The 24,284-nt window shown below is 37.2% G+C and overlaps 1 protein-coding gene across 2 annotated transcripts; it reads right to left on the bottom strand.

Moving 5' to 3' along the window:
• Positions 1-106: 106 nt before the first annotated feature.
• On the bottom strand, positions 107-22,014 carry LOC118742737 (ras-interacting protein RIP3). 2 transcript variants are annotated; one of them, XM_036475056.1, is made up of 3 exons: positions 21,712-22,014; positions 5,110-5,928; positions 107-2,158 (listed from the first exon to the last, which is right to left on the bottom strand). In XM_036475056.1, exons 2-3 carry the CDS (start codon positions 5,876-5,878, stop codon positions 369-371), a joined length of 2,559 nt encoding a protein of 852 aa, XP_036330949.1. In that variant the 5' UTR covers positions 5,879-5,928; positions 21,712-22,014; the 3' UTR covers positions 107-368. The 2 variants fall into 2 exon arrangements, with proteins under 2 accessions (XP_036330949.1, XP_036330940.1); XM_036475047.1 differs by lacking the exon at positions 21,712-22,014 and adding an exon at positions 12,085-13,013.
• Between the last annotated feature and the right edge of the window lie 2,270 nt (positions 22,015-24,284).

A 24,284-nucleotide genomic window follows, 5' to 3' on the forward strand; every position in this document is an offset into this window, starting at 1 on the left:
TAATATAAAAGGGGATCGAAAAAAATAAACACGACTATTGATCGAAAAAATAAAAATCATAAAATAAAATTAAAATTTGATCGGTAAAATAAAAATCAAATTACAATTTTTTACCGTCACTGCAAGGTGAGAAGGCCTAGTACAGCCATAGCATTTCCTCTTATTAATATTTCTTAGCTTTATTTAACGGAATTTACGTTGGAATGTGCATTGGTTTGTTCCGTTTCGGCTATCTTTTCCACTTGGCCTTACTTACATACATACATACATACATATGTATGCATGTATCTACATTCTTTTTGCTTAACAGTTAATTCGCAATTTTTCTTAACTTTTAACTTAAGTATTTGTATATTTCTTCTAACACCCTAATGTCCAGTTATTTGTATGGGATCGGATGTATAATCTTCATGTTGCGTAACATCATTTTGTTCCTCTAGTTCTTCTTCTTCTTCTCCTTCTTGCCGGCTCATTGCCTCGCGTGAACTTTGTTCTATATCATTGCTATTATCCTGCAAATATTCATTAACTTCATACTCGTACTGATTCTGTGTATCTTCGCCGCCGCCCTCATCATCGCTCAGCTCCAGCTGTGCGTGTACGTTTCTCATAAGTAATTTCACTCCGTCTTCCTCCTCATCCTCATCCTCATCCTCATCCTCATCCTTATCCCCATACCCATCCGCAGGCTTCTCCTCGTCTTTTACTTCGTTATTTCTAACTGTTGCTCTACTCTTGCCGTTATGCAAAACTTTTGCATTCTTGCACTTATTTTGCTGTATTTGTCGCGGCTGCAACTTTCCATAATTTAAAATCTGCTTTCGCTGCTGTTTCTCCATTCTCTTCTTACGTTTTTCCAACTTTACAGCGCTTCCCATCAAATCTTTACTCATTTTTTGGAACTGCTGCGCTTGTTCCTTGAATGCTTGCATCAATACCGCATCTTGTTGCAACTGGAACTCGTGTTCTTCGCGTGCCAGTTTCATTTGTCGCTTGAAGAACTCATTGATCACTTCGCGCTGCATTTGTCGCAAGGAAACGGCCACATCTTGCAATACTCTTGCATAGCAGTTTTCCCGCTCAACACTTTCCAAAGATGGTAGCTCTTGCTGTTGTTGTTGTTGTTGCTGTTGCTGCTGCTGCTGCTGCTGCTGTTGCTGCTGCTGCTGTTGTTGTGTAGCGGTTTGGTATGTCGAATTGCTTGCCTCGTCGGAACTGACATTCAGTCCATCATCCGCTGCATAATCCATAGCTGCTGGTCGGGGAGCTATATTTCTTAACGTTTCGGGCCCGCATGCCATTCGCTTTGATGGCATTACTGTGCTCATCATGAGCGATGCTTTTAGGCGTCGTTTTCGTGCTTCCATCTGCTGTGCCTGTTGGCTGGTAGACGGGCCGTCTGGGAAACCGTAAAACGGTTGCTGCGCACGGTATTCGTGTGGCGCTGCCGCTATGTCTAAATCGGGCACTACCACTTCTTGATGCAACACGTACGGCTGTACCACAGCGGGCCGGCCTGAAGTAGGTGCAATAGTGAGCCCTTTTGGACCATTGAGCGTGAATTTGCGTTGAAAGGACATAGCACCAGCGGTATTAGTGCCTGTGTTGGCGGTGCCGGTGACCGCGGCGGCGGTGTTAACTCTGCCGCCATTGGCATATACGCTACTGCTATAGGCGCTACTCAGTCGGAATGCACGTGATGATGTTGGATTCATGGCAAGGGGCGGTGGTGGTGGTAAATTAGTGGTCGATATGGGCGTTGCCATATCACTTGGCGGCACCTTGGCGAAGGGTGCTATGCGCAGAGGCGGTAATGGTGTGGGACTTGCTGTGCTCGCGCCACCAGATCGTGTCTGCGATGGGGTTGAGACCATTTTGGGTGTGCTTGTGGCATTCGGTGTGGCTGTGGTGTTGGATGTTGACGCGGCGACCGATGTCGAGGGCCGCGTGGTGCGTCGGCTCAGTATCATTATCTCTGGGGCACTTTGCCTTTGTTGTGGCTGTTGATATTCTAATTGAGGCTCGACTTGAGGCTGTGGTGTAGCCGAATTAGATGCCATCGGTGAGTCGGATTCTTCGTTTACCTCCTGCTTAATTTCCGTTTGGAACTGTATATTGGCGGTTGAGTCCTTCTGCTTAGCCTTACCGCTCTCGTAACCTGTGTGAGAAATGAAGTAAAAGTTGCTGTTGAACTCAAAAATCTACATACTTAAGTTAAGTATAAAAAGAAAAAGATTATAAGTGGACTTTTTTGTATTTAGATCAGTTATGCTCACGAAAATCTTTTACTCTGTGCGCGTCCACATAAATCGGTTGGGGAGCCTTAAAGAATTCTGCTCGCGGGCGCTGTTTTGAGCATCACTAATTTATATGGAGTCCTACTAGGTATTCGGCAATCTTTTTGCAAATGAAGGTTTACTTACCGTCCAGGAGGCATATATTTTAGTAGATACCTTTAACTTACTTTTTAATTGGCTTTTCCAAACGACTTTGATGCATAATATTTTGTCACGTCTTTAAGTACAGGTTCTTAAATGCTTTCCGCTGGGATCTAAAAGGAAACTCTTCGTGTAGTCTTAAACTGGTGCACCAATGCCCAAAAAAAGGTGTTCACAATCAAGGCGTGGCCGTTTATTCATTCAATTTGTTGAATCTTCCGATGAAAATGACGCGCGCATCCTTAAACTGTCTCCCCTCTATAGTAGCTTTCTTCAAATATAACGGAAAAAGTTCTCGCGTTGCTATGTTTAAAGCTCCGGATGGCTCTTCGAACCGGTGAAGGAAATCCAAAATGAATTCTTATAGGTAATATGGAAAAGGTAGCTCAGTAGGGAGAGTAAGGATTTTTAAATTCTTGACCAAAGAAATGTGCTTTGAGTGGAGTGACAAAAGGTCATCACAACGAACTGCGTAGGCCAAAGAGTTCGCCATTATACTAATTTTACCCTTATTAAGACATGACATGATTAAAGATTTTCGAGGAGAGCACTAAGGACGTACCGTCCGGTGCAACATGTCTATCAGCACAGGAAGCTAGTTTCTAATATTGAGGAGGCGTTTCGCCAGAGGCACTACGGTGAATGGCTAAGAGGGCAGGACGATGGCGGTGAACAAAGGTATTGGTTAGTGTACTAGACGCGAAAAGGGTGGAATACCCCTTGGACACCCTTAATCCGATTTATGTTTACTCTCAGGCCATAAAATATAAGTTGCATTGAACTTTATTGACTCTTGATGTGCAGGAAGCGGTCTGCCCGTTAATCCTCTAAAAAGTAGATAACAATTCACCAGCAGAATAAGAATTAATGATTTGACTATGCGCATCAAGCTGAGTATAATAGCCCGAACACAATGAAAACGACGAGCCACGACGTTGTGGCCAGATTAGATCTATTTCTATTTTTCTGGCGACAGATAAGGTTCTTCCTCTTCTTTTATGTCAAACTCATACAAATTCATGATGTCGCTGCCGCGTTCAAAGAAATCATGTCGCCATCGACAAAGCGCTTAGATAATAAAGATGACAAATTGGAAGCTGTGGTCGGTAACTCGTCGTTTTCAATGTGTTCAGAACTTAACTCAGCGCCGTTGTCTTCTTGAATGTGTGTGGAGGCTTTGGTTAAATTTGAGCTCTACCACCTAAAAGGGTTCTATGGGAATATACTACAAGAAGAAGAAGGTAGAAGTTGCAACACTTAGGGCTATAAATCTATCATGCTGCATTGAACGATATTTCCAGAGCTATTGTAAACTGTACCCTTAGTTACCTTCTTTGGGATACCTGGGTTCTAGAGCTTATTAGCGAACGAGATTGTAGGTTATTTATCGGTTTGTATAGGTTTAGTTTGCCAGTTGGCAGCCCATGTGCCTCTGGCCTGGATAATGTATACAGTGCATTACTTTAGCCGTATTCTAGACTCAGGTGAGTAAATGACGCCTATATCGAAAGTATGGCCCAGTATTTAAAACCAACGTATTTACAATCCTCAAGGCAGGAGAAGCAGGAGTTTCTGCAACCAGTTATAGCCCACCCACCTTCGGCCATCGAAGCCACCGTCAGAAACTGGGTAAAACTTAGCTCCGAAATGACTGGGTAGCTTCGGGGGCTGCACGTGGGAAAGACTCAGGTTACCCTCAACCTTAAAGGGTCTTGGGAGACTGTTGATTGGTCACTTCTCGGAGCCATTTGACCTTCCAGCCTTGAAGAGGATGAGACGGTGGATCATTTTTTATGCTTCTGCATTGCCTTTTTAAAAATTGGGTTTGAGGGTTTTGCTAGCAATGGGTTGTGAGACGAACACCTGATATCTTTAAAACCCAAAAATTTGCTCCGCCTTATTCGCAAACCATGTAGATTTTACACGGATTGAAGGGAAAGACGAAAACAGTACCGTGGACGACATGTAGGACTGTTTTCTGAACGCGTTGTTTTGTATTAGTTCCGACAAAAAAGTCCTTTTCCGGAAGAAGCGGAAAATATACAGAGGTATAGTGAGGAACCTGTTGATAAAGCGTTGATCCGGATTAAGTCGTTAATTTGGAATTATCTCGGCAATTAACTGCAGTTGATCCAGATAAAATCCTGCAGCTAATCCGCCAAATTAATGCGGATGACACGTATTGAGAGCGGCGTACTACAATTCCTTATTACCCAGGTTCGATTCTCGGTTCGAGCGATTGCCAAAAATTTTTAATATAATTTTTTTTATTTTATAAAAATGAAATGAAAATTTTACTGGCCGTGTGACTCGAACCCACGACCTCGCGGCTCTAATTCGCATTACTGCCACCTGTTACGGTAAAATTTTGATCAGATCAACTGCGTCTTAATGTGGATCAACGTTACCGTCTGTCTTTGCTATAAACTACTCAAAAAAGTGGAGTCTTATTTGAAAAATTAATGTTAGAAGAACAGTCAACAAATCGCTTAAGAAGTTCCATTTTGGAACAGATATATAGTTCTCAGTCCTTTAGATATCTTAATAACTGTACTTCTAGCAGAGATTTCCGGTTAAAAACTTTCAAACATCTTCATTGTTTTTATTTTATTGTTAAACGATTGCTGAAAACAAAAGAAATTAGGTGTCAAACACTTTCCTATCCACCCACCTGTATCAGCTGGCTCTTGTTTCACCAGTCCCAAACGAAATCCAAAAATGGGATGTGCTAAGCCATTCTCTTCTTCCGAGTCTTGGCCGTTAGCGCTCTCATCTAGCAAATTTTTGTTCCCACTTCCATAGCCACCTTCAACGCCTGATATTATCAATTGCCTCTCATTTCCGCCACAATTGCCATTTTCCATGGCACAATTGGAATTGTCACCATCCAGCGATGTGGCTGAATTACCGCAATCACTGGTCGAACGCACCGACAAATTGTTAGTTCTATTGTGCAACATTTTATGTAATTCCTCATAAATCGGTTGCGGTATCATTTTTGGTATGATACCATTACGTCGTGATGTTCTATAAGTTGACTTGAGAAATTTCCACTTGGTCGAAATTTGTATGTGCGATTTTTTTCGAAAACCACGTGCAAACATTAGTCGTTCAACTTTACGGAATACTACATCGCTCTTCATTGCCTTTTGATTGAGCATATCGAGAGCGTTTATCTGCTGCATAATTTTCAGCACCTCCATGATCTCATTGGTGCGCCATAGATTACGTTCGCGTCCAGTCTCCATGCGGACTGGCGTCTGTTTGTTGTTGTTGTTGTTGTGTATGGGCGTTAGTAAGGCGTCCACGTCACCGACAATGCCAGTGGCGGTCGCTGCTGTTGTTAATAACTGATTAATATGTTGTTGTTGCATGCTTAATGCTAGGCTTAGTTCTGGATTATATCCGTTAAAGTGATATTGCAGCCGTGGCATCAACATTTAAGGGCTGCTTTCGGATTCAATCGAGTGGCAATTGGAGGATGTGCGAACTGGAAAATAAAAGAAAATAAATAGTTAGGTATTATACAATTAGAAGATCTACGTAAGTATGCATTACATATTATATAACGAGCAATGATTTCTTTCTCTATGGTGATATACTTTGGATCTACTGAGTACATTACAAAATTTTCTCATGTGATGCCTTTCCCTCTCATGCTATCAATCTCCTCCTTTTCCATCTGGTTAGTGGCACTGTTAACCTCAACCTTCGTTGGGGAACAAATAAAAGAACTGAATCGACCCATGATTCGTCCACGGACCACCCCAATTCCACGTTTATGATTTCTTTGGCTTGAGCTCGAGGTTGCGGTATTCTGTTACCTGAGTATGTAGAGGTGACATCCTACAGAAATGGCTTTGAGACTAATGCCGCGACTTGCCCACATAAGGGTAAGGGGCCAACCCACCGAATAGCCTCCCTGTTTCATAGATTACCATGGGATCCTATAGTGACTGCATTGCCGAGAGAGGATAGCGGATTCGAGTGGGGACTGTTTTAGCATGGACAAGCCTATATATATATAAAATAAAAAAAGGGGAAAGACAGCACAGGCGCAACCGCCTAAGGCCGAGGCCACGCAATGAGCGGCAAAGCGGCGAGCGGCTGAGCAGCTTAAAATTAAAACATACGAAATGCTATTGAAGTGGCCATGCAATAAACAGCATTTCTGTATGGCGCCGCTCAGCCGCTCGCCGCTTTGCCGCTCATTGCGTGGTCTCGACCTTTTGTGTCTTCTCACTATACGGATGACGCTTCCTGGGCGGCTCTGTGAGCAATCTCAGGTTGCTCCGTGGTAGCGGAGTGCACAATAAACGTCGTGTGCAGCCTGCACTAATGAAGGCAGCGGTTTTAAATACGACCTGGATACAGTGGGGAGATTCGACTAGGGACCAAAAAAGATATCACCGAGGGTAACTACGGACGACTCCCCTCAGGGTAAGGTCCTTGGGGGGTTCCTTCATGCTGAAAATCATAGTTGCTTCATAGGGCGACGAAGGCAGTGGTGAGGGTGAAAGCGAAGCTACAAAACTTCCAAAAAAAAAAGCTGTCATTATAACTGTCATAAGAGAGAGGATTACTTGGGCGATACAAAGCTTCAAGCCTTATGAAGCGGCAGGACCAGATGGGATTGTATCCGCGCACTGGCTGCGATGCTTGAAATCTCTGTAAATTGGCTAATGAAAATCTTCATAGTATGTATCATAGTAAGCTTAATTACGTACGTGGAGATCCGTCTCGGTTGCCTTCATTCCTAAAGTCGGTAAGGCTTCACATACAAACCTAAAGGATCTCAGACCTATTAACCTCTAATCATTTGTAGTTAAAACCCTAGCGAGTATAATTAGTAACTACCTATCTTTCGTTATTGACAGTCGCTTGCTGTCTAACAATCAATATGCCTATCTGAAGGGCAAGTCCAATTTATTGAAAAGTCCTTCAGTTACTAGGACTAAATTCAAACGCCATAATACAGAGCTTGACGGGACTGGAAGTGGACGATTCTTTGGATGAGTTTATTAGGCAGTTGCTCTTGTGCAGGCTGATCGCGGCAAACGACGCTGACAATCTGGCTTCAAGATGCATATGTGACAAGGGGCACACCGTAGGGTGTCGTGTTCTCGCCACTCCTTTGGAATTTAACCGTGAACTCCCTGTTCGCGAACGATGGAATGGGGAGCCGCGAAGATTGTCGCTTATACGGGACAGGTTCTCCCAAACTCTGTGCGATTTGAAGCAGAGGGCACTTCGCAATGTATTAAGATGGTGGCCTTTGCGTCAATTCGCATAAAGTGGAACTTGTTCTCTTTACGAGAAGACTAAAGACACCACTACTGACTGCGTCGGAACTAAATGGGCGCCTTTTAAAGTTTACAAGAATAAAGCGAAATTCATAGGCGTAATTTTTGATCGAAAACTGAGCTGCAAGGAGAACAGAGTACAGTGTTATGAGATGGCGTCTGTGGCGCTATATTCGTGCAAGACGGCCATTGGGGTTGAGCCCAAGTATATGCGCTGGACTGCCGCCGATCTATTCAAGATAGGTCTAAGCAGAACAGTCTAAGCCTCATTTGGGTCTCCTGACTTAGAATGGCTCGGAGTATCTTATCATCTTCTCCCTATCGGCAGTATCGAGGAGTATATTGCGCTTTTTGGGGTATAATCTCTTTGATAACCTTGATCAATTGGGAGACAAAAACCTTGGGTGCTTGACCAGTTTCGTCAAGGATTCAATATATTTTATTTTTATTAATTACATAGGTTTAGAAAAAAAAGTTTTTGCATATTCAACCAAACATATTGATATATCTCCAATTTATTCAAAACGCTGAATGCAAATCCGAGGTCTGTTAGCCTCCACCACGTCAGGTTCGAGGTCAAGTAGGGAATAATTCGTTGAAGAAACCTAATTCAATTCTTCTGAACTTCACCTTAGGAAGACTTTGGCATGACCTCTAGATGACCTTGAATAATCAAGGGATCCTATACATTCGAATTTTTATCTATATTCAATAAATTTTTCCCTATTTAACATTTTGAAGGTTTACGGACCTCAGATTCGGGTTGAGCGAATCGAAGAACCCATATAGTATATGAATATTTCAATGAATCTTTCGCTATTTAACGTGATCGAAGTTAACATACCTCGGATTCGCATTTAGTGCGTCGAATAACATCAGGATATATAGGTTTGGTACAATATGCATACGCATCTTTTGTGGTAAAACTGTCTTATCATCTTAAATGTAAATAGGCAAACATGTTTTCTGTACACCCCTTTTATGGCTAAAGTATACTTCTAAGGTATAAACAATTATATATCTTTAGAAAGGCATTTTGATGCTCATGTGGAGAGAGTTACCCAAATTTCAAATTAGTTTAAAACAAAGCGCAAAAATCAATTCAAAATGGTTGGGGCGGAAATGCCTTCTAAATGTAGGCTTTAATATTGAAACTGAATTAAAGAAACGTGCTTAGCAGCAGTTTAGGAATAAGATTTATGTATGTACATACATGAATAGAGTAATACGGGTGACAAACGGGCTCGCTTATTTGCATACAAAGCCTTTATTTGCATCAGCTCATGCATTTACCTCCCTCTTCCAAAAGCGCATAAGCAGCCGAAATTTTTGGGAATTAACTCGGATCAGGGGAATTTTCGATGACAACACTGGTAAAAACGTTGTTGTTTCTTTTGTAGTGTTTTTTGTTGTGTCGGATGTTGTGTCGATTTTAAATTATCTAAATGAACGTTTGCATACTTCATACACCCTTTTTTATGTAACATAATTGAGGATGAATTTGCCATATCCCAAAAACACCTTTTTAAGAAAAGTGAACAAGAGTTGGAATTTTCGGAATTAGAAGAAGATAAGGCACTGAAAATTCAACATAACGCTTTGCCATTGCTTGGATTTCGGCAACAAATACCAGATTTAAAATATCCGCTGATGAAAACAGCTGCGTGACGTATATTTTAAATTTTTTAGTACAACGTATAACTGTAAGTCTTTGTACTCTAAAAAGAAATTCGTAAAGTCAAAATACCGTTCGCGTATGCAAAAAACTTGCAAAGTAGGGGAAATTGAGAGAGCAAAGTGACATTTCATAATATAATAAGTAGTCATTTGTTTAATCAATAAACTGTGTCAGTATAACACTTTGTGATGACTTTTCGTACGTTTTAAATTTTACTCTTTTGAATGTAAACAAAAATTATATCAGCTGTTCGTCTAACTTGGAAGTTTCTGCAAATTTTCTGTTCGCGTCCTATTTTGGATATTTCGCTCTTGTGAGAGAACAGATGACATATCGCCGGAATTTTGCTGTTGGACATAAATATTTTACTGGAGATTTCAAGGAACGTAGCTATTGACTAACCAACATTTAACAGAACTGTTACGAACGACTTTAACTGACGTAAAACCAGATTTTGGAAATATGGCCAAAGGGATCTTTCAAGTTTTCTTTAATATCTATCTTACGTACATTAGGATAATAATAAAATTAATGTTTTTTGTTTCTAATAATAACGCTTTATTTAAAAATAAAGTTTTTGTTTTTTTTTTGTGGCTTTTTGTAGCATTTAGAATTCACATGTGGCTCTTATCGGTCTCGCCTTTGCCCACCCTTGTTATAATCAATTATGTTGTTCAACGCTTTTCACCTCAATTCACTTCAATTAACTCAACTAAATTTAACTCAGCTCAGCTCAGCCCACCGCAACTTCCCTTAATTTTAGAGATTTAATTTCAACCTCTGCAGCGCGCTGGGCGAACACTACTAGTTCGAATAATTTTTCTTTGAATAAACTAAATTATTTAGTACACTGCGTGACAGTGAAAATTAACTTATAATCAAAATCTCAAATACACCCTCAAAATCTGCACTTAGGGTCAAAAAACGGGTTTTTCGGGGGTCACATAGTCGTTTTGCCCATAACTTTAAAATTTCTGAACCGATCTTAAATTTTTATACGTTGCTGAAAAGAAATTAAATTAAAATCAAAAAATTAGTAAAAATTTTATAATTTTTTTTTGAGATGAGCAGTTTATTTTGAAAGTGGCATAAGTCATTTCATACCTCTTATACTTCAAATTACCGGTTACTTGTAACCAAATATATTTGTAAATCTTTCTATCAACACAAACTAACGACAAAACCTTTTACTTTTGGTTGATGAAGATGAAGAAATAACCGGCGCGTCCAGATACAAGTAACCAGTTATTTAAGTACAAGAGGTGGGAGGTGCCTCATGCCACTTTCAAAATAAAAATTGAAGATCGGTTTGGAAATGCTAAAGTTGTGGGAAAACTACTATGGGACTCCAGAAAACCGGGTTTTTTCCCCTAAATCCAGATTTTGAAGGTGTACTTGGGATTTTGAGTACATATCGTTACCTGAGTGGAAGATTGACCTATCTCGGCAGTCAGATCGAAAACTCCCTCTCTCTGCAAACTTTTCAAGGACGCCCTACTTCAGAATTTGATTGAAGAACGCCCTACCTGCGAATTCGGTTCAAAAAAAAAGTTCGCCGGTCATCCCTTCAGAAATTTTACTGGAATAATGAAAATACGTCCTCGGCAAAAGTTAAATGATTTTTGTTGAGCTTCATTTACTGACTTTGGGATAGTAAATTAGAGTGGTGGGAACTGAGATCTTGCTGGTAAGCAATGGAATAGTGTAAAAAGATTGTCTCCTCGAGATAAAAGCCTCGATTTATCATGCTTTAAATTAATTAAAAAAAGGTAAAAAAAGGTAAAAATTCAATAGTTATATCGGCAGCTGAGGTATGGAGTTTTTAAACCATTTCCGAAGATAGGGCGGGCATACGTATGGAAGTATGTACACTGCCGGAAATAAGTATTGGCACAGAGAATTTTTCACAGGATACGCACCAATTTGTATTCAAATTTTTTTTTTTATAAAAATGTGGTTCATTCTACAACAAAAAACGTGAAATATGATTTCTAGACTTTGTGAAAATTCCATAAATTTGTATGGAAATTTTCACATTTTTTCATACTAACTTCAAACTTGAATTTTTTTATACTAGAATTTAATGGGCTACAAAACTGCATACTCAAAAAAAAAAATTCTAAAAAATCTGATTAAAAAGTCGAAAATTTGCAGGGAAACTTATTCAATTTTCCGAGTTTTGCAAAAAGTACAGAAATTGTATTTTTATGTTTTTTTGTCGTAGTATGAACCATATTTTTATAAAAAAATATTAGCGGAAAAAATAAGCAATAAAATTTGTTGCGTATGTATATTGTAAGAAATTCTCTGTGCTAATACTTTTTTGCGGCAGTGTATGTATGTATGTACATACATATATTGCTCATTTACTAAAATAATGTCGCAACTCAAAAAATGAAGTTTTCAATTGACACCCATCCTGCAGAAATTGGGTTCGCTTATTTTCTTCTCACCCCGAAACTTTGTAGATACGCAAGATTTTATCACTAAAATTTTACACAATGTAAAGCGTAATAGTACGAGTAATTTTGCATCATTATCTAAAAAATGTGTTTTTTGAGTTGTGCCAGTCTTTTAGTGAACATACGATATGCCTACATGCATGCATATCTACCAGAGATAAAAAAATGAAGCAGTAACGTCAACGGATTGTAATTAAACATACCAGCAACATCATCCCAAATCTGCCACAGTTTCCTTCCCTACGCCGCTGTGCCAATCCACTGCGCTGCAGCTGCAAAACCGCGCAACGCCAACGAACGTCAAACGTGCTGAGCAAATATTTTAGATTACAATAGTATGGCAGCAGGCTGTAGGGAACGGGGCAGTGATGAAGTCCGGGGTCGTTGGTGAATGTGCGCTCTCAAATTCACTTTGCCGTTTTAGAAAAAGTTTCAATACTGAAATCACGCAAACACAACTACAACTACAACATTGTTACAAAGGCAACAATGAAAGTAGCGCGGCAACAACAATGAACACTTTCAAATCTTTCCCAGAACAAAGTACATGCTATGTACTCTAGTTCTTTGAAAAACGCTACGCACGAAATTTTAGAGTAGTGGCAGCAGCGCAATATAATGGAACTCGGCTAATAACGTCTACCGCACCACCGCCAGACCGGTAGACCGACAAACCGATTCGAGGGATTCCTTCAATTCGCAGCTGTATGGCCGACCAGCAACAGAAAAGCGAGACGATAGCGGAAACGCAGCGCGGTAGCAACGTTGACGTTAGCAACTGTTCGAAGTGTCAAAAAGCGAATTTTTCGAGCAGCGGAATCGCTAATTCTGCGTCATGGTATTTATGGGCGTTTTTTTTTCTTCAAATTTATCACTGTGCGCCCTCACAGGTAGTAGATATGTACAAACATATTTAACAAATTTTTCACTTTATTGATTATCTTAAAATTTGTATGCCAGCTTTTTTTCACTTTGATGACGTTTACAGTAGCAGCAAAGGGTTTTTCAATATTTTTTCTTTATTAGTGTTTGTGTGTCTTTACACTATTGTTTGTTGTTTTTGCTTTTGTTGCCACCACACTGTAAATTGCTACCGTAGTGAAATTTTCGAAAACCAACCGCACCAAGCGTACCAACGAGACTGACTGAAAAACTGAATTTACGAACTCGAATAACCAACAACTCGCCACTTTGGCTTTGCCCGCTGTATACGGGTGGCGGCGGGCTGTTCGTCGTTGAACCTCGTCAATGGTAAAAAAAAATTTCAATACGGTTGCCATAAAATGCGCCAACGAGTATCAGAGATTTGCCACCATTCGTTTTCGTATCCACTTTGGTACATACTTATTTACATACATACATACAAAAATTTATAAAAAAAAAAATTCCAATACGTTTTTAGTTTGCTTTTAAATTAAGGATTGAGTTACTTGCAGCCATCCAATAAAATTGTTGTGATTTTCTAGTGAATACTGTTTTTTTTTTAATTAACTTAGTTCGAATTTTTTCTGCTTTCAATCAAATTTGCAAATTTCACACATGTTTTTCGAAATGCTTTTGCGCTGCATTTGCTTGTGAATATGTGTGTTTGTGTAGCACAATTTATGCATACATATGTAAACATACGTATGAACATGCATGTGTATGTATGTATGACAAGACCATAAATGTGTACCACCGACCATTCCCATCATTTCGACACTGTTTTCCCTGCTCTGTTTTGCTTTCGATTCAGTTTTTTTTTCTTATAAATTTTTTTATTCGTTTTTTGGTTTCTTTATCGTTTTTCATTATGCCTTGGCTTGTTTTTCAGTTCGGTTTTCGGGTGTGTGCTCGTCGGGTTCGAAACGAATGAGCGTAGATACGAATAATCACCACTTTGGCGAGTAGAGATTCAACAAAGTGTTTTTGCTTCATCACTGACATTTCAGCATACATTGAATGCGCCAATGTATTGTAGAAAAACATTTCGAAAACTCGACTGTCACGCTTGTTGCTATCACATTCTCACATAATGTCACACACACACTGTCGCAAGCATACGAACACAAACGCACACACGCACACTTGTTGGATTACAAACGAACACTCTGGTTGAAGCACTCATTCCAACCACCTTTTGATTTGATTCTCAAACCATTTTATCGTTACCACGTGATGATGGTGATGGATTTCAATACAGAAATGTCACCCAGTGAGCCATTCACGTGGTGGAGCAGCATTCTTGGGAGGGAAAGTATGACCTCTTGAAGATAACAGTACAGTGAAACCACGTTATAACTAAGTGGGAGGGGTTGGACAAATGCTAACTTATATCTATAGCTTATAGGATGTCAAAACCTCGATACAACGAAAAAATTTATGAATCCATTCCTTTTTTTCTTTTATCAAAATTCCTTATATCGAGGTTTCACTGTACTGAACACCCCTTAGGGCCGGTTGTTCAATGTCTGGTTATCACTACTTGCTGGTTAAACATCATTATCGACGTTTTCGACATGATACATATAATATGTGATCGATAAAGCAGTCGTTGTATTTAACTAGAGCTTCTACCTCCGATTAGTGCTAATCAGACATTGAACAACCGTCCCTAACAGCGCAATTCTTGCTACTATCTTTCAACTCTCCACAGTCTTGCGAAAGACAAAAGTCTTGAAAGCTCTTTTCTGTCTTACCAAAGACTTATTGAAAGCGTTTTTATTTTTGTCTTTTAGCAATAAGTTTCCACAATTAAATTAAACAACAAAATGTATACATATTTAAAACACTAAAAGCCAAAATTTAACAGAAAATTAAATTAAAAAAAGAAAATATCGGATTAAAATAAGAAAAAAAAACAAGTATCTTAAAATTAAATGAAATAAAAAATATTTCCTTTTTAAAGCAATAAAATCTAGACATAACAGAAATAAAAAAAAATAAAATAAGATTTTGTATAAATTAAACGAGGTTAAAAAATATTTTTCTTTTTGCAACAAACAAAAACAAATAATAATTTAAAAAATAAAAAATAACAGCATTCAAAAAAGAAAAAAATTAAAGAAAAACTATTCTTCTTTTTAATATAACAAAATCTTAAAAGTAAAAGATATATTAGAAAATAAAATTATTTCCTAAAGATCTAGTGAAACTAAAAAAAAAAATCTTTTTAAGACAATAAAATCTGAAACTTAAAGAAAATTAAACAAAAAAGAAAAATAAGTGAGTAAGTTTCTAAAAATTAAATGAAGTTAATAAATATTTGTCATTGTAAAACAATAAGATCTAAAAACAAAAAAAAAATGAATTAATAAAAAGTTAAATTAAATAAAAATCCTTAAAAAAAACGAAGTCTAAAAATTAAAAGAAAATCATATTAAAAAAGGAAAAAAATATTTAAAAACTAAGAAAATGCATAAAAATAAATTTCTATAAATTAAATAATATTAAAAATAATTATTTTTTTTCTTTTTATTATAATAAAATAACTATGGACCCGCTTTGTGAAATTGCTAAGTCTTATTTGGCCGACCCTGTACAACCCTATGTGACCAAAGAGCTTTCACCATGAGAGTTGTCAAGTAAGCTTTGTTTCGTAATACTTTCATATGGGCATTCCCATGGTGGCGCACGTGACAGTCGTACGATTTCGATGTGATACAAAAAAGGAATACCATTTGTTTTCTTTAACTTTTTTGGGCCATTGTATAGCACGTAATTAGCTCTATATTTAACCGAAAAATTAAATCAATCGAACTGCTTGGTTCTGAAATAGAAGCATTTAAAGAGAGGTTCGTTACGTGACAAAAAATGGAAGTTGATTTTTTCTTTTCTTGCAAAATCGCAAAACTCTGCGAATTGTGGATGGCTATTTTGATGAAACTTATTTTGATATGATTTGGAGCAATTCTAGTTGTTTTTAGAGTTTTTTGAATTAATGCAAATTGTTTCAATTCTCTTTCACAACCCCAAGTGTGAAACGTGACGTGACGTGGCGTGACGTGACATAAATTTCCATCGTTATATTTTTGTTAATATGAATTTTCAACGCAAATAAAACATGTATTTTATGTAGAATATACTTTATATTTTGACTTCAGCGCCAATTCAGGGTAAATTTATTGGAAATCTATGATTTATTATGTTTCAACCACATACGCCAAATTCGAACCAAATCGGACCATAAATACCGTTTTTCGAAATATCTCGACCTTGGCACCACTTAGGAAGACCATTTTATGCAAACATGATTCTACTTACATAGCCAGTATATATTTTAAAAAGCAGACAAATCGGCCCGCAAATACGTTAGATATAAAACTTTTATTTTTTTGTCATGGTGGACCTTCCGGTGGAAACACCCATATAACATATCTTAGAGATAATTCTGAACATTTCAATGTGAATGTGAATTTGCAATGTCTTGCAGCAGAAAGTTCTCTAAGGCTTAAGATCTTTAATAAATAGGCTGGCTCTATTTCAGACCGAGTTGGCATTAAGCAGAGAGGCTTTAATGTAGAATCCAGTACGTACTCCTTGCGCTACGAATTCAGAATTCTGGGAATGATTTTTTTCGAAGATCGGATAGCTGAGGTGATGGAGGAGCTGTTCGGATTCGTCAGGTAGACGGTATGATTTAATGATATGTTGGAAAGGTTTCTAGAGAAATCTCCACCGGGTCTCTGTGGCCACGGAGTGAACTGTTGAGAAGAGTAGCCTGCCTAACCTAACCTCATTAATCCGGAAAAACTAAAATCTTAGAGTTAATAGGTTTGAGCTCTATCGTAAAATGCGAAACTTTGAGTGCACTTTATTTACCGTCGGATGATGCCGTAAAACTGGGCCCATATTGCACCCACAATTGGAGGAGAAGCTGGGAAAAAAATAGTAGGGGTATCCATCTAAATGCGTAAATGCCTCGTAACCACGTAAACCTCGTAAATTAACCGGTTTTCCATACAAAACGAGCCATTTCCGCATTTAGAACAATACCCATATTGTTTTTATTGAATAATTTAAAAATTTATGAAAAATTTCAAATTCGGCGATAACTCAAACGCATTAAAATATTTCTTCATAATCGAGGTAATGGGAAATACATATGTTTGTATGTATTTTGCACCTGCATATGTACCTACATATGTCTAATGGGGTTTTCATAAAAAATTAAAAAAAAAAAAAATTACAGTCCGTCCCATTTCACCCCAAGCACAGAAATATTATAGAAACTGCCACCGCAATCGGTCATAAATTTTATAAAGTGCGTATTAAAGTTTACATATGTACATATGTATGCATGTGTATTATATAGTGCATTTACAAACATACATACATATGTACATATGTAGAAGCATTTACATGAAAAAAAAGAAAAAAATACCAAGATATCCAGTAAGTAGATAAAAATCGCATAAAAAACCAGTGAAGCTCGAATTTTCGAACTGTTTTTCTAATTTCGAATATATGTACTATATGCAATATACTAAAATACTTGTACATGTGTGTGAATGTTTCTCCATATCAATATTGATATCGAATTCGGAAACATGACACGAAATAATATTAAGTCAATAAAAAAAAAGTTGAGACTACTTGAGAGAAAGGGAGGGGTGAGATGTTACCCGCTGATTTCGAATTGAAGTAGGTAAATAATGAAAAATGTATGGATGGAAAAATTGTAGAAATGTTTAATTAGATAATGGAAATGGTATTCATATATATATTTGAGTGCTCATACATACATACATATATATGTAAATACATACATTCATACGTGTTCGCATATTTATGTGTATAAAAATTTTATATTTTAATTTGTGTTATTTATTAAAATTAATATTTGAAAAATTAACTTTAATTGGATGGAATTTATGGATGGAATTTAGGAAAAAATTTGAAAAAAAAATTATTGCAGGTTTCAATGAAAAAGTTTACTTTTAATTTTAAATACCTTTTTTGTAGAAAGGCAGATGAGTTGTAAACGGGTCTCGAGAAAAACTCTAAGGTACGAGTTCATATCTCATATCTCAAATTTGAAATTTACTTTACAGTCATGTGAAAAATAATAGGGACACGACATTTTGACCAATTTTTCTTTTATGTAACAAAAACCATATAACTCAAACTTTGTTGAAATATTAGAAAAAATCAACAAAATTTTACAAAAACAACAAAATTGTTTACTAAGAATTTTTAGAAACTGAATTGAATGTCAAAGTAATTGAAGATCTATAAATCTTCTATAATCCCTTTCGTCTGATATTGTTATATACTTGTATTTCAATAAACTGATGAACTAAGCTGAATTTGATCGTTAAAACACGTGGCAACCCACGTGGTTAATAAAGGTCAGAAATAAATAATTTTCAAATCCGTTTCTATTGATACCTATCTTTTAATAGTTCATCCAACTTATTGAATAATTTGAACTTTTTAAAAAAGTGGCAACCCTCTTCAAACTTTGCCAATGTTCAAAGTAAAGATTTCTTAATATTCATTCGTTTGACTCCCGTATTTATATAATTCATATAGTTTTCGTAATAGTTAAATAAATTAGACTTTCAAACGGGTGGCCGGCCGCCCTCTTCAAAGGTGTTTTCAAGCTAAAACCTTGTTAACTCTCCTTCGTCTGACATTGCGATACATTAACTGATGAATTAAGTTGAATTTGATTTTTTAAACATGTGGCAACTCCGCTAGATATAGTTCAGATATAAAGATTTTTAAAACCCTCTTCGATTGACAGCCATATTTCAATAATTCCTTTAACTTATTAAATGATTTGAATTTAACTTTTTAAACGCCTCAAAAATATTCTTGCTATTCAAACTAAAAATTGTTTAACACTTTTTCATTTGACATCCATGTTGTGATATTTTATATACCTTGTGTATAAGGTAACTAAATTCGACATTTTAAGCAGGTGGCAACCTCTTCAAAATATACATATTTCTCTTACCCATTTCCCTGAATTAAAATTGATTTTGATTTTTAAACAGGTGGCAACCTACCTATGGTAAAGTTGAGAGCCAAAGCTTTTCAAAACCATTTCGATTGATACCCGATTTGTAATAATTTATACATATATGTTTTTAATAAGTTGAATATAATTTTTTAAACTGTGGCAGCTCTTTTCAGTAAAAGTATTACCTTATTGCACATCCGGAGTCCTAGCCTTTTAATTTGACACCTGATTTCGGAAAATCGAACGAACGGTGCGAATATGAGGACATTGATTATTAAATATTTGGAATTTAATTGTTCAACAGGTGGCAACTCTTTAAGAAAAACTAAAACCAGTTTGCACATCTACAGGCCAAGCGATTTAATTTAATACCCCAGTTTTGATCTGATGCAGATCTGATGACCTGGGCAAAAAATCCCTTCACGTATTATATATATAGATATAGATATCTTTATTATAGGCCCTTATAACAAAAAAAAAAATATACACATATATTTAAATGAGCGCAAAGTAACATTTTAGAAAAGCGGCAGAAATTTCGAAAAAAGTAGCTATTGCAAGTGATCTCAAAGAATACTTGCTGCGTTTGCTTTGCGAAGATGTCTACATACATACATATTTATTTCGCAATGATGTAAAACCGGATGACATTTACTTAATTACAAGAAAAACTACCACTAACGCACAAACCCATGTACATATGTACATTTATTTGGGGAAATTACTTACGCGTTTGCACCAAGAACGAGAGGAAGTGCAGATAATATAATGAGAATTTAAATTCTCCAGAAGAGAGAATAATGCGAAGATTTTTTTAATACTAAAAAAAAAGGTTACCACTTTAGTACAATTGAAAAAATAAACAAGAAAATGCGTAGATTTCGCCCGGGTTTTAATTTTATTTAATAAATAAAATATTTATATATAGAGACTTGAAACTTCAAACTTAGCTCAGAACCCGATAACAAGGCGATATGAAAGATGCATTAATGCGCTAGGTGGCGCATGAGTCGCGAAACTCGGTTTTATAGTCCGATTTGGTTCATATTTAGAAAGTTTGCATAAAACTATAGTTTTTAATTTTAGCTTATTTAATTATGCACTCAAGCAGTTTTTATCTATGCTTTTTTTTAATATATATTCTTATTCACAAAATCAATAAACATTTTCTCATTAAATGCAATTTTCCTCGTTTTTTCGTCTGCTTTATCTCTTAACCTAAAAACTTTTCATAGAAAAAATCTGTTTATTTCGATGGGTCATAATTTTCTGTCACAAGATCCTGAATAGCCCTAATGTTTTTTGTCCCCTCTACACTGAGAAAAGAGTTTAGTTACGTCAACTAAATATGTTTTTCTCAATGCATAATTTGGTTATAGTTACATTATTTGGTTATAGTTACCAAATCATTTGTTGAGAGAAATATATGAATAAGAGTCTTAGAACTATGATATGCGGGAAATTGCATAATATATTCCAGCAAGAGAACCTGCAGTCCAGCCAGGTAGCCTGTGAAAGTGCTCAGGCCTTCCGGACTAAAATTCAGAAGTCGTTCCGCGATTCATTTAGGGGGAGGGGGAGTCTATAAGTTTCTAGATTGCCGTATCCCTTTGTCATTCGCCACTCGGCGGCAGCTTTTGAATCTTCCCACTAGGCTAGTAGCTCTGCTGTGTAGGCTCCGTTGCATCCCACGTTTTGAGTGAACGTCAATTTAATTTGCCATGAAAACCCCCGGCACCAACCAAAGACTCTTTGAGTTGTCCAAAAACTTAGATGCTGCCTGCCTGTCAGACATATTATTTACCCTGACCCCTAGGGTTGCCAACATTTTCTAAGAAATTTATAGTACTTTTTAAAAAAATCTGAAAAAATGTATGTTTTTTAAAGAAAAAGTGAAAATGCTTTTTAGGTGTACATATTTTTTCTTTCTTATGCATTTGAAAGTTCATTTTTTATTAGTGAGATAGTCGCTTTATTTCTCTCATCTCACCATTTCACAATCTTAATAGAAAAAACTCTTTCTGTGAATAATTTTGTTTTTCCTCAAAATTTTCATTAAAAAAATACGGCTTCAAGCTCAATAAAATTGTTGAATTTCCTTTTTTTGTAATACATTTTGCTTTTCTTAATAGATAAGTGGATAACAAATTTCAGTGTACCAAACGGAAAAAAATGTACCAAAAATGGTACATTTCGGCCAATATAGCAACCGAACAGTGGCATCTCTGCTGCTAGCAAAGCAGCTAGTTAAGCCAATCTTAGGTAGATAGGTGTATGGAGAACAGCAGAGAGCATACGATTCTAGCTAAGCTCAAAATTCAGGAAATTATTTAGAAGATATGTGGAGAGAGACGAAAGGTATGAGTAAATATCGGAAATTCAAGAAAAATAAACAAAATAAAAGAAAAACATGCGCTAAACGCATAGAACGTTGAGAATAGGTGGACGGACGCATATTTGATGGCGCAAAAAGTGAGCAATGACTAAAAAGAAATTGTGTCGATAGAAGGAGTAGAGCTGAAAGAATAGGGACAAGTGCATGGTAATTTGCTTTCATATTCATGTATAAACATATGGCGCACCGTCTTCAAAAGGGACACAACTCAAAATTACAGGTTTGTCAGAAAATGCGAAAAACTATTTCTTACCACATGATAATCAGATGGGCAAGGGAAGACTTTACCTTAGCTAGGTTTGTATTTTTAACAAACTATAACAAAAATTTGCTTCAGCTTTTGCTGAAAGGTAAATAAAAGCTCTGTGTACATTTTTAGCACAACAATTTGAAAAATGACAAATTTTGAGTTATGTCTCTTTTGAAGACGGTGGTGTGCGATATACATATGTATGTAGTAAGCATGGGGAAGTGTAAAAGTAAACTTACCGGTCGTTCGTTGGTTGTTTGAAGATAACAAAACGAAGGAGTAAATTTACAAAACGATAAAAAGCGTTGTTGTAGTGAAATTCTTGCTCTTGTTGTAGGTATGTTGTATGTACTTATGTGATTGTAATTCTGTCGCTGAGTTGAGTTGAGTTGAGGTTGAGTGAGGTAGGTTAGGACTGGTTGAAGCAATTGCACAGGTAAAGATGCTGCAGGCGCACTTAGCCAAATACGTTTTTCGTTGAGTATGAAAGCAGTAGCAAATTTGCAATTGTTTTGTAAATAAGGTCTTTTGAAACTTTAAATTTCACAAAAAATTTTTTTTTTTTTTTTAGAAAGTTATTCCGGAGATATGTAGGCCTTCACACTGTTATTTTTATTTACTTTTAAATAACTTCATTAAACGATCACCACTTATTTTCATTTTTAATAATAATTCCAAGTAATAACTTAAGTTCTTATCGCATTTGATTCACTGATAACTAAAACGCAAAACGTGATTCATTATTCATATATCTACAGCGTGTTGCGTGTCATTTACAAAAAATTCACTTTAACCGTTATGCCAAGTAAACTAAGCCAATTCAGGTATGTTTTCTTTATTAAAGCAGTCGGCACTCAGCTCGCACAAGGCGGAAAATATTCAAACATAGTACCTACATACATATGTATATACCTGCATACATAACCAGAATGTATTTGGTTGCCAGTGCGGGAAAATACCGGGAAACAATGAACCGCCATTCAACTCATTCAATCATCGAGGTGCTTTCAACACAACCACAAGAAAGATTCGCACACGAAACACATCTTTCGAGATAGAACCGCGAATTGAAACTGATTTTGGAATGGAAAAGTTGCCAGTCTTACAGCGAAATTACGAAAATGCGCTGAATGAAAAGAAGCGTTAGCAACCGACAATATCTACTTGATACGCGCCAAGCTAGCAGCGCTTCTGCTCCACTAACAACTTTTTTTTTTATATTTATTAATATTTTTATACTAATACATATGTATGTAGTATGTATGTGTATGTTGTTGTTGTTGTTGTTGTTGTTGTTGTTGCTGTTGTTGTTGTTATGGTGGAGCTGCCCCACGCTGGCGCTGCCAACCGCCCCATCGTTATTGAAAATGTCATATGAGTAGTCTTGAGGTAGTGAGGTTGTATGTATGTATGTATGTATGTACATAAATATTCGTAAGTAAGCATCAAAGGCCGATTCGAAAACGATACGAAAATACGAAGCTACGACTGGGAAATTGTATATCACACGAAGTTGCCATTGACGACGTTGACTACGCACAGTGGGTTGTTTGGCGGACCCTCAAAACTAATATTGAGTTGTACTGGGAACGCCAACGCCGAACGCAGGCAGTGTACTAAAAGAACTAGTACATACATAATTCGCTCCGGGAAAAAGGCTTCCTTCAAAGAGTACTGCAGTGGTATTGAAACTTTGAAAAGGCGTGATGGTTCTTTAACGTTTCTTTGACCACTCAATTAGACCTTCCGCGTTGTACTCAGCGGTACGACATAGAGAGTCTGGGGTGTGGGGATCAAGGACCCTCGGGTATGGCTCAATATTAGGCCTTACCTCAATAGCAAATTAAACCACGGACTATATGGTATCAAGCCTCGATTTTGGCTTGAATGTAAAGGTGCGGTTTCCATCCCGAAGGCAATGGAGAAGTGGCCAAGTTGCCGATAAGAAAGCTGTCTGTATCTAGACTGACGGGTCCAAGATGGATTGTGGTGTAGGAACAGGGATATATTCCGAGGAACATGGTGTCAAATGGCAACCTATGCTAGCATATTTCAAGCCGAAGTTTTGGGCATATAGGAAAAAAACGGTCGCTATTTACTCAGATAGCTAGACAGAAGATAGTCAAATAATGTAAGATGGAGCTACGGCTCAGTCAATGTCCGTCTCCCGTGGGAACCTATCCCGGCCATAGGAACATAGAAGGCAAGAGACGAGAAGGAAGAAGAGAGCACACGATTTGGCCGATTGGATGAATCTGGGTTATAATCTTGGGTTATCCCCACAGGTAAATACAAACAAGAATCCACTTGCTAGCAAGGTGGAGGTAGTCAGAGATGCAGCCTTGCATTATAGCACCAGAGCTTTGGCCTGACTTTAACAGTAAATGAACAGCCAAGCTGCTAAGTAGGTGTGGCTTAGATGGCAGCGAAGAAACAGTATTTCATTTCCTATGTGAATGCTTAAGCCTGATTTATTTAAGACATACAACTTTAGGAAAATACATAATTAATCAGTTAGCTGATTTACCTAGTACAAATTCATAAGCGGTTTTCAATGGTTTGACTTAACTGTAGGAATGTTTGACTGGCAGGCCAATGTAGAAAAAATACCATTTTCCACGAAAAGTGCACCAAAATGGCGCTTCTATGCGCTAATTGATTTCTCAGTGTCAACTTGGGCAGCGCTACAACCAACCAGACCTTCTAGACCCATTGTGATACCACTGGGAAACTCAGTGGCGATTTATATGTTTTATGGAAATATATTTGAAAGCTCTTATCTGGTTTGATTCCTTTAGCGGATACGGAACTA

Source organism: Rhagoletis pomonella, unplaced genomic scaffold, assembly GCF_013731165.1.
Source record: "Rhagoletis pomonella isolate Grant_MI unplaced genomic scaffold, Rhpom_1.0 Rhpom_scaffold_00001, whole genome shotgun sequence".
NCBI lineage: Eukaryota > Metazoa > Arthropoda > Insecta > Diptera > Tephritidae > Rhagoletis > Rhagoletis pomonella.

Bases quoted from the DNA above. Each gene is read 5' to 3' on its own strand.
- LOC118742737 (XM_036475056.1), bottom strand. From the start codon at position 5,878: ATGTTGATGCCACGGCTGCAATATCACTTTAACGGATATAATCCAGAA. The intron at 2,159-5,109 runs GTGGGTGGATAG...TTTCTCACACAG, and splicing joins ACAAGAGCCAGCTGATACAG to GTTACGAGAGCGGTAAGGCT.